Genomic DNA, 18,382 nt, shown 5'->3' with positions numbered 1-18,382 from the left:
GTTTCTACCTTTTGGAATGAAAAAAACAAGAACATTATAATTGTAGAATTTTTACAAGTCTCCGTGTTTGGCATGTTTCACGTGTACGCGAAAACGGATCATCTCCGCAACGTTATTTCTGGTACATTCCGGTATATTTATCAAATTATTTATAAAATTATACCTTCCCGACTGCCAAGTTCTTGGAAAAGTTGATCTTGTCGAAATTTTTGAACATGTAACAAAATTGGCTACGTACACGTCTACTGAATTCCTTTCGGCTGAATCAACTCGCTTCGTATGTATTTTAATGTGGAGCTAAGGGAGGAAAAAATAATTGTGAAAAAAAATTCATTCATACAGAGCGGTGAAAATGATCGTCGCGGGTGGCAGGTGATCTTTATCAAAAATGAAATCAGGAAATACTGGACATTGTATTTCTGGCTGGTCAGTTGATGTAGAAGTTAATCGGCGTACTGCCCGCCAGCGCATGTTAATGAGATTATACAAAAGCGCGGCTACGTGTCGCTTCGAAATTCGACAACACAAATTGTATAATTCCGCGTTTTCGGAAAATATTTTGCGGCCTTTCGCGTCCGATGATCGAGAGATTAAGCGATGACGTCAACGAGTAAACGAAGGATGTTCCGAATATTTCCATACGGTGCAACAATTTTGGAGACATCTACCCGACTGTCAGCGAGTCAAATGAAAATACCAACGAATCGTATGTTCGAGCCGCATCTGGACCCCGCGAATCGCCATCATCATCATCGCAGCGACGGTCACATAATGCCGCGTATCGCTGTAATGCCGGTGACGTCAGCAATTACCTGGGACTCGTCGGTCTTCATTAAAATAAATAATTTTAGTCGGAGGTGAACATTCGTTTAATGAATTGAAGAGACCAGAAAAAAAGAGAAACAAATCTACCTTTATTTTCGTCAGCTGCGGTTTTCTTAACACGGATGTCCAGATTTCAGATTCGACACATTTTGCAAGGGTCGAGTGAAGACCCCTAACGTTCAGCGGATCAGTAATTAATACACGTATGTTATAGGCAGGAGCATCATACGTACCTGCAGGTTGTCAATTTTCAGCTTTTGTTCTTTCATTTTGCGGCGGTCGATTCATTTTTTGTTTCATTAGGACGGCGGTATGACAACGAAAAATAAAATAAGGTCAAAAAAGAAAAAAAGAGTCGTACTTTCGACCGCGAAGAGAAAATGGGAAAAGCTATTTCATCGAGCGAACCATCAGAGTTGTCCTCGTAACTCGGCCACAGGGGTTTCCCCTATTAACAACACGTGCCGCGCGCCCCAAAATTCACTAAATCACCCGCAGATATAAATATGTAATGGCGATAACGTTGCTCCGACGTAGCCGGTGTATAACCCTCGTTCATAGCTGTATAGCTTCTTCCCAACGTTCGGCTGGATTTAGGTGAGCTGTGTGCAGCTGCGTTGCTAACGTCGACCCGAAATTAAGCTCCGCTGAAAGATAGACGAATAAGGAACTAGAGAAAGCCCGCTACAGGGATTGCCCCAAAGACGGTTCTATGAGGGTTCGGATGCTGACGTAGCATTTATTCGGTTACCGTTTGACGTCCGACAGCGAGAGGAGAGAAAAAATATCGCGGAGCTGCAGGGAGGTAATATCGCCAAGATTTACCAGGGGAAGGAATAACGGAGGAATCCTCGGTGTTGAGTTTTCCGAGATCGTTCAGCGCCGACGACGAATTGTAATCGAGTTAACGTTCGAGGATTTTTCCATCTTTCTTCCTCCGAATGCTACCGGGAAATAAGGTCGGTTTAAAATAATCGACGGCAGAATGAAGTGCTGTCTACCACAATCGTTCGAATTCGATCGAATTGAAAAGAATTCCTGCACCGGCCGCGTTGTAACGACGACCGTTCCCATTTTTAGTCGGCATCGCGACGTACCTACCACCCGAATATCGGTTGTATACGGGGTAGCCGCTGCCGCTGCTGCTGCGCAACTCGCGACGCGGTGACAATGAGGAATTAAAGTTGCCTCCCAGTTTCACAGGATTTTGCCACCCCCGGGGCCACGTAACTACTTCGTCCGGGTCACAATTCGAAACTCCTGGAAACACCGTACGTACAGCTCGCTCCAAACGTTGGTACAATTAATAATCTGAGATAGACATTCTTCACGCAATTACAAATGGCACGCCTACCGCTACACCCCTGTTATTTGGGTCGCGAGCAACTGCGAAAACGTAGATTTATACAGGTGATGTAATTAAATAATGTTTTCTTACCCCTTCTCGCGTATAGAAGCCTGGAGGTTATAGCGGATGAATATTTTTCATTCGGATACATGATAATTTATACTTATGAGTTTGAGAGTAAAAAATAGCGGTGGGGAATGTGGTCGGAATTTCGAGAGAAAAAATTTTGAAAAATTTTGAACTAAAAGCTATCGTGAAATAATCGGAGAGGGTGACTCTTTTCGGTTTGTCGAAATGACGTGGAACGCCCCGTCTGTATAAAACCGGTCACGTTCCACGTTCATTTCGTCCCTAAGTAAACAAGTTATACCTCCGTCAGAACGTGATAGAATCCCTAATTAACGAAATTGGTGGCCCATATATGCAGCTGCATAGGTATTCGTTATTTGCAGTTGCAGCACAGGGCGCACATTGCCGATAACCCGGCAATGCCTGCAGCGTAAATGCGGCCATGTACCATTTCGCTGCGCAGGTTTAACTACGAGTTCCCGAAACGAGGATAATTACGGAAACGAAGCTTTCAAATTGTCTTCTTACATCCTTCTCACGCTGTAGGTGTGGAAAATTATTTCCTTCCATCAGAAATGGGCTGCGATTTCGGGTAGTATGAAGAAAAATTCACGCGATCGTTGCGACCTGTTTCGACAATCTCAGCGACGAGGAGAATTTTGTAAACGCGACCGGAGATCCTCGGAGTTCGATTTGATTACGGGGGAAAAAAAAAAAAAAACATAACGAGGTGCCGAATAATTTCGAAGAGAAGAAAAGAACTGGAGTTAGTGACCCGTGTGCTTGCGGAATTGCGCCGCATCGAAGTGCAGCAGCACATGACCTTCCGTAAGGTTCTCTAATCTCCGACAGCATCGCAAGACCTTCAATTATCCGTTAATGATGGTTCCAACTTCAACGGCAAAGGATCTTTGCCTTTGGTGCCGTGACGATTGGATCTTTTGTTCGCCGCCCGACCTTGGCGCCTCCGTACGTTACATACGTGTATACTCTGCATTATGTTTGGTACACAAGGCCCGCAAGTTGCAAGTTGCGAGGCGGCTTCGCCCGCTAATTCCCCTCTCGACTTTAATCTAGTAAAAAGGTGTGCTTACGACCTCCTCTCCGCTTGTAATAGCGACACACATATTTTCACCTCGTTCGATCAAATTCTTCGTGATCCCATTTATTTCTGCTTCTTCTCAATCCTCCTTTTTTTTAATCGACTTATTAACGTCGGCTATTACATTTGAATATTCGAATACATGCCAACAGCTGTATCTACGCAAGCCGATAGGGTTCATCGGTGCATGAAGAATGATTAATTATTCTATAATAACACGTACGAATACCTGCGTAAATGTATGATGTATGTACTACGTATGTAACCGTACGACTGAACTGGTAATGATCGCTTAAACGTATAGCGTGTTACTAATTGATCGAATATTGAAAATATTCTAATAGAATTTAGTAGATCTGAGCAACGATGGGAGAGCACAATTATAGAGAAAATTCGATTATTCCATTTATATCATTCGTATCTGTAGTAACTAGTCTATATCTATTCCGTACACACATTCTATTTCGTAATAAATAATTCATTCAATGGTCACGAGGAAATGTAATTTTCCAAGCGCAAATGTTCAGCTATTAGCTGAAATCGTGTAACGTTGCAATTAATGGCATTTCCTCTTAATATTAGCGAATCGCATTGAATGTCCTCATCGGACATAAACCGTTGCCGTACTAATAAATCATATCGCTCGATTTTTCGTCAAATGTTTCGGTACATTTCGTGATATTACATCCGGTTTTCCCGTATTGTAAGATCGGGAGATCGGCGGAGGGAGGATAAAAAATGAAGGGCGTCGCGCGGAAGGGTATTTCGAAATGAAGGGGGACATTGATTTACCAGATAATCAGATTATAGGGGTGTCATATATGTACAAGGAGGACTAAGCGATTAGACTTATCGCGAGGGCTGTCGTACCTACATATATTTATTGGCTTAATCGCGCTGCATTATAACGCGTTTTGCAATTACTTCTCGCTCATTTTATTTCATTTGATTTTTTCTCCATTCTGCTTCCTTTTTTTCTTCTTTATTTCATTACTCTTTCCAACGCTATCATCATTTTCGTGGATAAAACCAAATGAAACTCTCGTTATCGCTTCTCCCACCGCTTTGTGACCAGCTGCCATTATTTACGTGGTTGTGCCTGTACGTGTACCTAGATTACACCCACAAGTTAGCTCATACGTATGTTACATGAAATATCTCGCAACTCTACGCCGGGTTACGGATAAATATTGGATGGTTCACTTGAAAAATTATGTCCCCGATAAATCATAGAGAGAGAAGTTACATCGGGCTATCGCACTGTAAGGAGTTACAAGATTGCCACCTGCAGGGTTCGAAATAAAATCGTACAATTACATGTTTGCTTCGATGAGATGAATTTCGCACGCATACGTTACACGGGAAGTGCGATGGAGATAAGAAGAGGAAAATTGTATCTTTGGAATGGTGAAAAATCGTTTTTCCCACGTGTGGTAATACGAAGCATCGGTTATCTCGTGGTTAGATTTTTCATTTTTCCATTTTCTCTGTAAAAGATAAACGTAATCGCGGGATTCCATCGACGGGACCTACCTCAATGTGATTTTGACATAGACTGTAGTGCCGTTTGTAGTTCCGCTCGTGAGATGAGAAGAGTTGTTCCAATGTATGCACGTAAAAATGCGGATTGCCGTATTCGGGAATTTCCGTGAATGGCCGGCAAGCTTCGCCTAGTAAAGCTCCAGCAGCTCGCTGGGAAACCATGCCGCTGCCGTCATTCAGTTGCCTTACCTTTAAACGACGCCACAGTTAGTTCGCCTCGTGCGTGCAAACCGCAAAGAGAAATATATAGATATTTTTTTTTTCCTTCAAATTAGAGCAAAAGAAAAAAAGAAAAGAAAAATACACGCAACACGTGTACATGTATATCAAAGGGTTCGGCAGCCACGGGGGTGCGATGACGTAGCAAAATATCGAAAAGTAAAAAATGATTATTACTAAATCGATTATTTAATATTATAATCATTAATGAAAAGTGTTCGAGGAGAAGACTTTGTTGTTGCATTTGCAAAAAAAAAATAATCAATAATCAACAACTTCGATATGGGGGAGAGAAAGAAAAGAAAATTTAGATCCGAAACAAGCTGTGTGTAAAACCTTATGATTGATATTTCATGATCGATTGATTAGTCGATATGTAATTACCTGCATACATATGTTTTTCAATGATATTCGTTCGATCGTATCGAAAATAGATTTTAAACCCCGTTCACTTCTGTACTGTGCTTCCTCTTGTTACAACTTCATTTTTTTCTCTTTTCTGATTGTTCATCTCTATCTTTATCACGGTTCGATTATAATTTACCCATCAACGTTCGTCGTTTTCGATAATCCGATTGATGCAATAATAATCATGTTAATAATAATGATAACAATATTAATAACAACGATTTGCATAAATTGTCAACTGCCTTGTTAACGTTGAAATCGCAAAGCCCGTAGCTACTGTATGCCAAAATTTTTCGATCTTCAAACATATCGAGTTTGTCGCACACGTTTGATAGTGATATGGCTGTCGTAGACTTGTTATAAATTAAGTGGGTCGTAGCACAGCGATATGTAGTGCTTTCTTTAGTTTTTAGTTTTTGCTAATCATCCGCTCGTAGAGTAAAAGAAATGAAGAAGGGAAAAAAAAATCGTTACTACTTACGTAAAAAAAACTTGCATTAATATTTGATATTATTATTTAATTTGCTTGAAACGCGTAGTGCTTTGTGCTTTGTGCTGCAGCTGGTATATTCATGTATACACATGTGTATCTGTATACGTACGTACGTATGCATATGTATACATCCGTATAATAGTGCTAATTTAATTTGCTTGAAATCACAGTGCTTGTTACAAAAGAAGAAAAAAAAAGAAGAAAATTAAAAAAAAGTATTTAAAAGAAAAAAATGATCAGGTTTAAATGGTGCATGTGCGTCGAGGATTTCTGACGAAGAAGTCAAGGTAAATATTGTTACAACAGCAACTTCACCGACCCGGTGGGATAGTAATCTACAAGTGCGTTTCAAAATAGTGTCAATAATCGTTCGTTTTATGTACATTCTTCGATATATTTAGTTACGTACATGTACGTACATCGCACGTACGTTACGCCCACTCGTTACTCGATCCCGACTCATTCAGAATTATTTTCAAAAGGGAGTTATTAAGATTACCTTCGTTGTACATGCGAATACGAAAAATCTCCGAACATCGCCGCTGTGATACGCCGTTGTATCAGTTTTTGTCATTTTTCCCGCGCAAAACTATTTTCCACGATTGTAATTCACGTGTGTACATGCATGTGTACTTTTAACGCGTAATACGCGCGTATTTGTTCATTTGCATATATCCAAAGATTCCAACGGTACGAAATACCTTTTCGATGTTTGCTCAGCCAGCGGGAATTTTAGTAGCGATAGCTTATGCGACTCACGATCAAATTATACGTTTTGCTTTGGTTCGAAATGACACGCGAATCTTGTAAAAGTCGATATGCGATACCCCGTGCTAGGACGGGCACGGATTTCGAAGCTTTCGCGTGTTCCTCTCGAGGTACGAAAGCTGCGACGGTAGAAATGTTCGTCCCCCGACAAAAAATGAAGATTTTTCTCCGTTAATGGTATGCCGATTACGCGTACGTTCACGTGTATGTTAGAAAATAGTATAGCGAAATTATCGAATCGTGAGACCTGCGCCACGAATATATCTACGAGATCCCGCAATCTTCAACGAGATAGAAATCTTGCGGTTGAAAAAAATCTACGCACACTTGCGCGTGTCGACAAGTGTGCGAATTGTTCCTATACTCTTGTAATGTACGATTCTTGCGCCTCATAGGAACGAAGAATGAATAACAATTGGGCGGGAAGAACGTCGTATACCGTGCATACTATCACGGCGCCAAACCATCTCGAGTTAAGACGCAATGAGCCTATGCGTTGAGACGAGAACCTCGTTAAATGCTTAATTAATCCGTTAATCGACCATTCGTTAATGCATCTCGCATTTGTCACGGTCGTTAAATTTCAAAGTCATTGAGAGATTTTACCCTGATGATACGCGCGTACACACATTTCTGTTTATCTTTTCTTCTCTGAAATTCAACGTCATTCTACGATCGCATTCGAATATATGTATGCGATTCACATCGGTCTTGTCGCAAAATGATGTTTCCCACTCGCGGATCGGATGAATTATCGACTAATTTATGCCGTCGCACCGAAGTCGAGATTATGCGATCGTCGCGATTGAGTTTTCCAAGCAAACGATCCACCGTAAACGTGACTTATATATTTAATCCCAAGCCAATCGTCCATTCTGTTTTTCATTGATTCGCATCGGTGGGCACATACGTTTCCATACCTCGGTATATGAAATGTAATTGAATATTCGATTCAGTTGCGTGACAGAGTCATCCTCCTTGAGGGAATTCGATTTTTTGTACTTCTTTTCGTTTTCGCTTTTCTATTTCCAGAGATGCAAGTTTATAATTTCCAGAGATAGATCAATTCAATTCGCGGATTCTGATTCTCGGGATAGAAGAAGTAAACGCGCGTTCATTAAATTCCGATAATTCGGTCTTGAGATGTAATAGAAAACGCGAGAGCAAACACATTTGGTTGAACCAACGAAGAATTTCATGCTTCGAGCGGTCCGTGTTCGAGCGGTCGCGAGGTAGTTCCAACTTTGCCACCACGCTGTGTCCTCGTCGAGGTACCCGCTGAAATTTCTCACAACCGAAGTTCTTTTGAACTAATTCATCGCAATCAGAGGTCTCGCTCTCCTACGTAAATAGGTACTCGCAGCAGTAGTTTGTCGTGAAAATTATTTTTCGCAAATTATAGGTTTTTCGTCAAGAACTTTCTCTGCCCTTTTACAAGACTATTCATTACATCGCTTACCTAGTGCTCTTCATTCTAGAAGTAGCAGATATCTTTATATGATCGCTATTCGTAAGTTAGAGATATATTGATTAATAAACTTGTGACTTAGGAAGGCCATAGCTACCTTTGTACTTGCAGTTGGAAAACAGCGAATTTTCCACTATCCAAGGACTATGACTCGTTTTAAATCTCTATCTCCTGCAGGCGACCGACGATCCAATAAATTTGGTTTTCGATTAATTGCATCCGACAGGAGTCGGTGTAGTGCAAACGGACGTCCAGTATCGAATATCGAAAAGTGTTGATGTAGTCGGTGAAAAGTGCGGATGATAGACGATCTGTATAGACGCGAACGAAATACAAAGAATTGGTTGGAAAAAATTCCATCACGGCGCGTGAACGCGAAGTTGGCATTCGTGCCGTATGTGATAACCGTGATCCGTTCAAGTGTATGAATACATATAGGTGTAGGATCGCGCGTCAAATGAAATATATTTTGGGATCGGTGAATTATTATTGGATTTTCGAGATCAATTCAAAGTGCGAACAATCGAATGGCGGATTTCATCCGTTTTTAGAGTGCTGAGCAAACGCCAAAAAGTCCGGTAACGAGGACCAACGAGCCCCGCAGCTCTGCCGTGGCAATCGAGAGAATGTGTTCTCCGTGAAATTCTCTCTAGGAAGCTCTGTATTGTTAGAAATAAGTGAAAGACAGACGGATGGCGAGGCGACTCTCTTCCGTCCATTTCTGAGTCACCCCAGAATTTCCCCCAGATAATACGTATTCTTTTCCCCTGGCGGCGACGGTGGTGGCAGCGTTCCTCTCCCTCGTCATTCCGATCCTGATCACTCGGTATTCCGCGGATGATTTTATCCAAATTGCTCTAGAGCCTTTTACTCCGCCTCGGTAGCATTACTCGCGTCTTTATCCCATTTCGACTTCCGTTGCCGCTACAATTCTCGCGGTAGAAATCGACGCCTGCGATCGAGAAAATTGGATTATATGTATATACCCACCGTATATAGTAGTTGGGTATTCGACGTCGCAACGGTTCCTCGACACCCGTCTCAATTGACTCCGCGCACTGCGACGCGAATGCAAAGTTGAAGCTCCACATTTTCATTATATAATATACCTACGTGTACATACCACCGTACACCCGTGTACGTTGCTCGCGACGATACGCTCTCTCCGACAAAACGGAAGGGAAACGCAAAAAAGTCAGAGAGAACGGAAGAAACGGAGGATCGCGACGGGTTATTCTATTAGGCGTAGGAGCCCTCGGGGGGCCGGAAGAGTCTCGCTTATTGCCAATCCTACTACAGAGAATCTTCGGATCCATGCAAGTTTTATGAGCAAGATATCCTTACGTCGATGCCTCTCGAGTGTATCTGTCAACAGTTTCGTATCGTTTCGGAGGTCGTAGAGATATATATAGATAATTGTCGAGAACTTTAACGATGTCGTATTGTTCGATCTGCCATTTCAATTTGCATTTCAGTTTTCAGTTTCGAAATATTACAAGTTCATTTTATTCGCGTGGAAAGTTCGTTTCCCGTTACCCCTTTCGCAGTTGCAGCAGAAGCAGCCTTGTCGCCGACTGAACGAGCAACGAACTTAACTTCTTCTAAACGACGAACTTCCATAAAATAAAGTTCGTCGTTTGTCTCTTTTTTCCTCAATCACGTAGAGTACGACGAGAAACGTAACGGAGGTACATGCCCATGTTACACATTCGTCTTATACAAATGTATACATACCTATCATCCATGTGGATATTTTTTTGAGAAACTTTTGTCCGTAGCTCGAGTCTCAGACTCCTCGGCGTACCAAGATTTGTTTTTTCTTATCGCTAAATTTGTCGTTGCAAGTCTTATTTCATTTGCAAATTGAACATCAAGGGCAATCTCGCGGCGGTTTACGATAGGCCGATTGTTCGGGTGCGACGTCACGTTATTTATTGCTTCGTATATTTCCTGTCGCCAACGCGACACGCGTTAAGGGCAAATTGTTTGATTACAGCTGTCTCTGCGGTCATAGGTAGCGAGCAATTGCGGTGGGAACGAAATTCACTTGCCCGTTTAAACGTCCACTTCGTACACCAGATGGGTAACAGTCACTCACCGGGGAGGGAAGAATTTCTCTTCGAGAGCAATCGATGGTCGTGAGTCGGGGGCCGTCCGCGGAGTGCGTTACACGAACGCACGACCCGTTACAACGCGGCGTGATGACATTACGCGAACGACAATTAAGATACGTAAGACGATGCTTTGTCAGCGCATACGTCGTGCGATAACAAATTACATCAAGTTACAATTGAGTTATACGTCTACACACGGTGGCGGAAACTTGACGTTGTTACGTATGCACGTTATTATGACATTAACCGTTCGCATGTGGGGGTGCTTCGCGGGGAGCACTTATCGTCGCAAACCTCGTGTGTGTATTCCAATAAGGAAATATAGGACCGTACGGGGTACGAGGAAGCGCATCGATGTCAACCACGGAAAACAATTCATTTGACGCCACCGTCGTACACCGTCGTGAATTCGCGCTTTCATCGGACCTTGGGAACAATCATAATTTCTTCCGCATGCGGTCAATATGTATATACATGTACGTTGTATACGTTGAAGCAATTTCGTTACGTTTTTCTCGTTTATCTCACGATTCCGAATGATTTCCGAGTGGGAATTAATTCGGAACCGTGGTACGCATCGTACGTATGTGGAGGTGTACACGTATGTTTTCTAACATCGCCTTCGAGCACGCGACAGATTCCTAATTAAACTTGTAACCTGCGTTTTACCCGTCAAATATAGCTGTAGTTTACAAACGAGCGCGCGTGAAATTTACCTAATTACAACTAACGTCTCGCGTGGGTATACCTAATATACGATGCATGTGATGTGTAATACGAGAGACTTCATGTACAGCGATCAATGTAGTCCTACAGCGATCAACTCGACGATGAAATGGATCGGATTATCTGAAAACTGAAAGAACGGGGGAAAAAACTATTTCTTTATTCCCGTATTCACCGGTCGGATATTAGGCGATGATGGAACAAAATTTGAAAAGAAGGAGCGATTCTTTCGGTTATCTGCCTAATAATCCTCTTCCAATAGATGAGTTGATGTTTTGACCATCGTCTACGACAGACCATGGAAACGTATTGTTGGATTTATTGCACGGTGGAATAATTTAATTTAAAGAAAAAAAACCAATATCATCTACGACGCGATTGGTCCAATTACCTCGACAGGTATTCTGTTATGTTTAATCGTTCACGGAACGTGACTTCGTAATCTGCATACATTCGTGTGTATATATAGAGTCTCGTATGTAACGTAGGTACGCACATTTCATACACCTAGTCGGTCGTATGTACGAGATATCGTTCTGACCCGTTCAACTTCCTTGCAGCGTTGGACTTGCCAGCGGTATAATCATGTTTGTTCGCGCACTCATGACTCCGAGTGTGTTACGAACATAAAGTAGTAACAATAATATACGTGGCACCTAGTCATATTACACACATGTATTACAGTTGCGGGTGGACGAATGGGAACTCACAATCGGTTACCTTCGATGTGGAGTACCGTGGTCGCATATTACAACGACGATACCGTGCACGCGTATAAATATTACATGTAGATTGGTAGGAAACAAAGAAAATATAACGAAATAAGAAATAACTTTGCGATTTGATTATCGCCCCTCACATATGCGCTTCGAAAGTGTGCCCGTACGTTATACGCGTATATGGTTAGAAAAACGGGGAATATGTAGGTAAAGAAGCAACGACTGTTTCACGAAGAAAACGTCTGCTACATTTCCGCCGAGCTATTTTGAATTTATAATATGTGTCATTTTTTTCGCTATATTCAACTTTTTTTCCCTCCTTTTTTTTGCTTCGTGCTATTTTTACACGTATCTTGATATAGATTATCGGTTGAAAAACCTGTTTTCCACTTCGACTTTTTTTTTTCTCTCTTGATTTTTCTCTACACCCTACTTTATGTTTATCATATTTTTTTGCACAAAAATTATTATATGCACGGAAAGAAAAAACGGGGATAAAAAAAATCTGGAGAGCGTCCATAGGTAGGATGTAAAAAAATCTGAGACGATCGATTTATTATATTGCGATTATCAATGCGAAATAATCGCCGCGCGTATATTGTTTGTTTGCAAAACTTATGATACACTCGATAAATTATTCGGAAGAAAAAAGAAAAAGTCGTTCCTTGATTTACGATCCGGAGACTGACCGAAGCTCATAGGTTGAAGTCACCGGTGTCCTCGTAACATCCGCGAGGTGTGAGGCGTAAAATGAATTTACGGCATCGTAAAATGAGCTTAATTGCCGCGGGAATTCTGTAGCTAGATATCGGTCTAATGTAACCAAACAACCATCGCGGTGTGACTCAAATTGTCTGATCGAATGTCTTACGTGAATGTTTTTTAATAATTCGTGTCTCGTTGCAGAACAAGCAATAAAAAAAAGAAACGAATACGTGTAAATATACCAGCCAATTTTGCCCGTCTTCAATTAGATGAGCCGACGAGTATTCTTTCTACGGTACATCGCGCTCCTCGAGAATTTTGAGACTGGTGAAGAGACGCAGGCGATACGGATGATGAGGAATAAAAACATCTGCGCGATTACTAACCGAATGACTTTTTTTTTTGTACATTTGGAACGAGCGTCAAGAACGGAATGTTGCTTCTTGTACCAAAATAAATTTGCGCAGGATTACTCATTTCTGGACAGAGAAGTAATATGTTTTTTTTTTTTTCGATTTTTATTTTTTTCTTGTCAAAAATGAAAGAGAAATAAAACGCGGGTGATCGGTGATCGCGATCCTTTAAAATTGATCGATGTATAGGTACCGCTCCCGTCGTCGGAATATTCGTCACTCGCAACCGATTTTGCACCACATTCGGAGGTTTTTTATTTTTTCGTTTTTTCGCCCGCGACTTCGTTCAGTCTTCGGAGGTAGAGCGTACGTTTGATTCTGCGGTTTTTTTTTTTTTTGAATACCTACTCCAGAATCTGTAACTGACGTTCCCGTTGCAATTCTACAATATAGTTGAAAGAAGATCCCTGCAGCTATAGGTAGATGACTTCACTTTTCTATATAGGTACATCCCTTTCTGTTCCTAGGGCAGGACATCTTGCGCAACGAAATACTTTTAGTATCGGCAGATTAGACGTAAAATTTCTCGCAACTTGGATAATTTTTAGATAATGTACAATTTTTCAAACGGTGAAAATTTACTTTCAATGATTTTCCTCTCCATCGCCGCTGAATTCCAGTTCGGAGGTTGTACGACGATTCTTTTTTTTTTCATCTCCTCTTCGCGTACCTATAGTGCGAACGGTTCAAATTCACGTTAAGGTTTGATAATCGCTGAGTCACAAGTCAATCGAGATAAATAATTGAAATGAACATGTCGTTTTATTTCGTAGGAAATTACGTAACAGCGATGAAGAAATTTCTTTAGGTTTCTCCAATTAAACATCCGAAACAACGTCATTAAATTCTTCCCACTCTACACTCCGTACAGTTTATTAATATTATTAATGCGAAAAGTATGTTTTGAACAACTACATAACTTAAGATATGGCATAAAACTGAAACGTCGCCTTCGACGTTGCGTCAGAGGACACTAAATTTTCATGCGGAAATCATAAATGCGTCAAAGCGAAGTACCTGCATGTACCTAAACTCTCGAAGGCGTAGACCCAGGTGGGTATACCGATATCGGCGGCGCCCGCATTTAATTTATTCTCAAACTAAGGTCAAGATCATTCGCAATAGCGTCGTGGACTATATTTCGTTGCGTTTAAAAAAAAAAAACAAACCAAAAAATAATTGATTGATCACAGCATGGTTATTACAGGATGAGATACTCTTGCAATATTATCTATTCGAGAAAAACCATTACTCGAGTTACTTTGGAATCATATGAAGGTACAATAAACTTTCGTTGATACTTTACATCACACCGGTTATTATTTTTTCGAAAATAAATTTTCGCGAAGGGTCATAATTTTTCTTACCCCGTCAGCTCGCCCTCAGTTTTTTGGGCCCGTGAATCGATTTTTTTGGCATCGAAATTGTTATTTTTCCGTTCATCCGGTCCGGCGGTCATCGTTGTATCGTATTCATCTACTCGCGTTGGCGTGATTTCAAATTTAAACTTTGACCAACAGCTGAAGCCAAACACGAGTCGACGATTTATCCACTTCGTGTGTACATACATACATCGCAGAGTTAAGCATGCTTAACCTTCTACTCCGCAGTTTTATCCGTACGATTAATTTAAACGATCGCTAATTGGAGTCTCTTAATTTCATCTCCTCTGTACCAAGTATCTGTGCAGTAATTGACCGGTAATATAGGAACGGAGAATATGAAAACAATTTTTACGGCAAAACACTCGTGTCACGTAGTGCAGTTCAAGGTTAACGATTCTCTATTCGATGACGTTGATTTGAGCCGTTGATGTTACGTACGGCGAGTGAGGTAGTGCCGATCTCTGTGCAACGCTAGTGAGCGATTCTCACCTGGCCAAGTTCCATACATATTCACGTACAAGTTTATCTACATATCGGGTATTCCACGCCAAATCGGACACCATTCAGCTTTTGCTTCTCCGATTTTCCCCGTAATTTTTTGTCTTCTGGTATCCGTTGAGCAATTTTTCGCAAAGTCATGACGATTAAAAAAAAGTATCGTTTGTTTTTGAAAATTCAAACCTTGGAAATGGCTGGACAAAAAAAACTGAAAATTGGCACGGACGTCTCTCTCAATGGATACTGAAGGACAAGAAATTATGGAGAAAATCGAAGGTGCAAAAACTAAATGGCGCCCGATTTGGCGGGGAATGCCCTATATATAGCTATTACACATTTCAGTGGCTACGGTGCGTCGGTATAAAGTGTTTAACCAGAAATTAACGGCGCCACATGAAAACAATTGACTCGCGGTTAACATCGTTCGTTGCTAATTAAAATAAATTCGTATCATAGTTGTGTGACGCCAGAAACCACAGGTAGACACGTACCTACGTAAAGTACTACACGTATGTAGATTTCTACTTATGTATACGCGTAGAACGTATAAACTGCTGGCGCGATCAGTTACGGACGGACGTCTCATAATTTACATACTTCGGGTGTTCGATAGTTTTGTTTCTCCGATAGGGTTTAAACCTATAGTTTGGCACGAACGAGATAGAGAGAGAGTGAGAGAGAGAGAGAGCAGTGGGGGGAGATCTGATAAAGCTGGAGACTCACGAGCACTTTGGGCAATTATCAGCGGTTATACCGCCGCCATGGTCACAAACGTAGTCAATTGTTAATTAGACGGAAGATAAACAAAAATAATAACGATCGCCGTACGATAATTATATACGTTTATATTTACGATACGAGAGATATACCACGTGTGTGTTGTAATTATTACGCGGATCGTTAATCGTATACATATACGTACGCTGAAACGTGGAATTTTGTTTTTCGCTAGAATTTTTAACGATGTAGAGAAAAATTATGCGAACAAATTAAGATAATATTGGCGAGGGGGTTTCCGGTGAGCGTGTACCTGCAAAAGTACGCGGAAGAAAGCGGAAACGGTTGTCGCACAAATCCATAGATATTTCGTATAATAGGTACCCATATTCTGATAAGGGATAATCCGATCGCGATAATCCTTTCCTACGGGAGATAAGTCAATTGGAATGGGGATTAAATATTCGAGCTAGTTCTAACAGTGGGGAGAGCGTTGAATCTGTATTAAAACTTTTTTTTTTACCCGATTATTCGAGGATCGGCAACGATTCCATGCGGGAAAGAAAACGTCCGAAAATATCGTCGGTTAACGCGCCAAGTACATAGCAAACGTAAAATGATAAAACGATAATTTCGTGGCTTTGGTCAGCGGTCGATCGAGTAACGGTGAACCGTGAAGTGTGTGTAAAATGTTACTTGCATTTACGTTTGTATTATACACTGAAATTTATGCCTGATTATTAAACCTAATTTGCAGCTACGTAGCGCGATGAATGGCATTTATTATTCACATACCGAAAGTATAAGCACGTGCACTCGCTTTTGGATCAAACGTTGAAGTGTGTCGATTGAACGTGATTTGTTTTGTTATAATACCAAACGTAATACAACTGAAATAAAAGAGAAAAAAGAAAAAAAGAAAAAAAAAAATTCGGAGCTATGCAGCGAAGAGTATAAATGTATATCTGCAATGGGACAGAATTCAGTGTCCTCAACTAGCCATGGATTGATTGTCGTTGTTCAGTGGGTGAGTCATGGAGAGTCGGGAATCATGACGGGCGCACGGTGGTCGTGAGTGGCGAACCCTGGACGACCTGGTCACCCTGGAGTTCGTCGGGCAGGAAGTTGAGAATGAACAGCAGTCTTCAGGTACCGGAGCTACGGCTTCCGGCCGGTGAGGGAGGGGGAACCACTGGCGGGACGGTTCCTCTATTACTCGTACCTCCCAGCAGCATTCCCAGGAGGCGACATTCCTGGATATGCGGGTAAGTCCATCCAACCGAGCCAAATACGGTTCATTCCCTTACACTCGACACTCGGATGGGAATGGTTCTGCAAATGCGTCGCGTCGCTGCAAACCGGACCGCTCCTATACCTACGCTACGTTTACATTATAGGTATACATATGTATATACTTTCCCAAGTGGTAGCGTTTTGTCTGGCCCAGAAATTTCTCAATTTTCCTTCCGCGTACCCTTTGGATTCCCAGGTAAACCGACGCGCATTCCCGACCACGTCGGGAATGGAGACGGATCTCTCTTCGCCGGGGAGATTAATCACCCCGAAATTTTGACGAGGAAATTACCGTACGGGTAATCAGAGCGTGTGTACATGTACGGTACGTTGTGTTTTCCCACGCGATATCTGGCTGGTCGAGCGATTGATCGGTAAAGTAATCGATTCCATTCGTGAATTTGTACGTAACATCCCGTCAAAAATGAACGAAAATTGCCAATCGTTTTGTACCATTATCTATGGCGATTCGAACAACCAGGATCGCAAAAATTAATCGTCGGTCACTTTTGATGCAATTATGAAAATGAGTTTACAAGAAATTTTGTACATACAGTTAACGCGTACTTGAGAATTCTGTTTCCATTTTCAACGCGCTATTTTCGAACGTCGCGTCAAGCGAAGCTCGAAGAGCCGATGAAATTTCATTTTTGAACGACTCACATGCACGGTTATTTCTTTGTGTGCAACAGTTTTCATTAAACTAAGTGTACGCGAATCCGTTGTTCGCAAAATTCACCACATCGCACGATCACGACTGATGGAAAGTTTCGCACAATGCGGTGAGTAACAATTCTAGGTTCCGTTAAGTCGCCATCAAATTTTCGCTCGAGAAAAAGTTCTGGAATATATAATATTGTGGGTAGTACACGCTACGGGTGAAACTTGTTTCTAGTTTTCCGTATAAATGCAAATTTTTTTTCCATCGGTTAACCGACGTTGTATATACGCGACGCAAGGACGTTATAGTTTCGTTATATATTTCGCGGGCTTAACGAAAAACTCTGATATAAGTTCGACCGCTGCAGTTATAATAATCTGGATAACACTTTTGAATGGAAATCCCGATTTCAATTCTCTACGAACATAACGCCGCTGAAATAGCTTTTATTTCAGTTTATTCACTCCGTGGAGTGGTGCGTTGTCCGAACTCGAAATTCACTTTTTTTCATTAAACATTCCAGAATCAAGTTTCATTTTCATTTTTATCACCTAAAGTTTTTTCGTTGATCCTTGCCTGGTTCACGGATAAGTCACAATTCATTTAATATATGTGCATACATTATACGCCGGGTGTGTACAATCCACATTTCAACGGACGATGACAACGATTTTTTCTTTTTCTTTTTTTTCTCCTTTTGCGATACGTTGAATATTTTTTCACCTGAAGATCATACGTGTGAATTGAACAAAAATGGTGGAAAGAATTTTACATCAACGGTCGTAATTACCGCGTCGCTTATTTCGGATCTTGCACTCGAGAGCTGACGTTGTAAATATATTCGCATGGTTGAACATTTGGATATTATGTATGTTAGCCAGACTTACATAACATCTCCAAGTTATCTGG

The 18,382-nt window shown here is 41.4% G+C and overlaps 1 protein-coding gene across 9 annotated transcripts in view; it reads left to right on the top strand.

Annotated features, from left to right (window-relative positions):
* LOC105691578 (cAMP-specific 3',5'-cyclic phosphodiesterase) overlaps positions 1-18,382 on the top strand; it is a 290,405-nt gene that overhangs the window by 99,984 nt on the left and 172,039 nt on the right. Inside the window, exons 1-3 of one of the 9 annotated variants that reach the window (XM_020855567.3) lie at positions 5,063-5,264; positions 6,177-6,293; positions 16,277-16,784. The exons of 1 other annotated variant lie outside the window; for it this stretch is intronic. In XM_020855567.3, coding sequence (XP_020711226.1) covers positions 16,651-16,784 — 134 coding nt within the window. In that variant the 5' untranslated portion in view covers positions 5,063-5,264; positions 6,177-6,293; positions 16,277-16,650. Of the gene's footprint in view, positions 1-5,062; positions 5,265-5,312; positions 5,431-6,081; positions 6,348-16,276; positions 16,785-18,382 lie in introns of those variants that run through there. 7 more of the 9 variants (XM_025746556.2, XM_048654681.1, XM_048654686.1 and 4 more) reach the window with 7 other exon arrangements.

Source organism: Athalia rosae, chromosome 1, assembly GCF_917208135.1.
Source record: "Athalia rosae chromosome 1, iyAthRosa1.1, whole genome shotgun sequence".
NCBI classification, from domain to species: domain Eukaryota; kingdom Metazoa; phylum Arthropoda; class Insecta; order Hymenoptera; family Athaliidae; genus Athalia; species Athalia rosae.
Note: the sequence above shows the minus strand (reverse complement) of the source record. Positions and strands in the feature narration are given on the sequence as shown.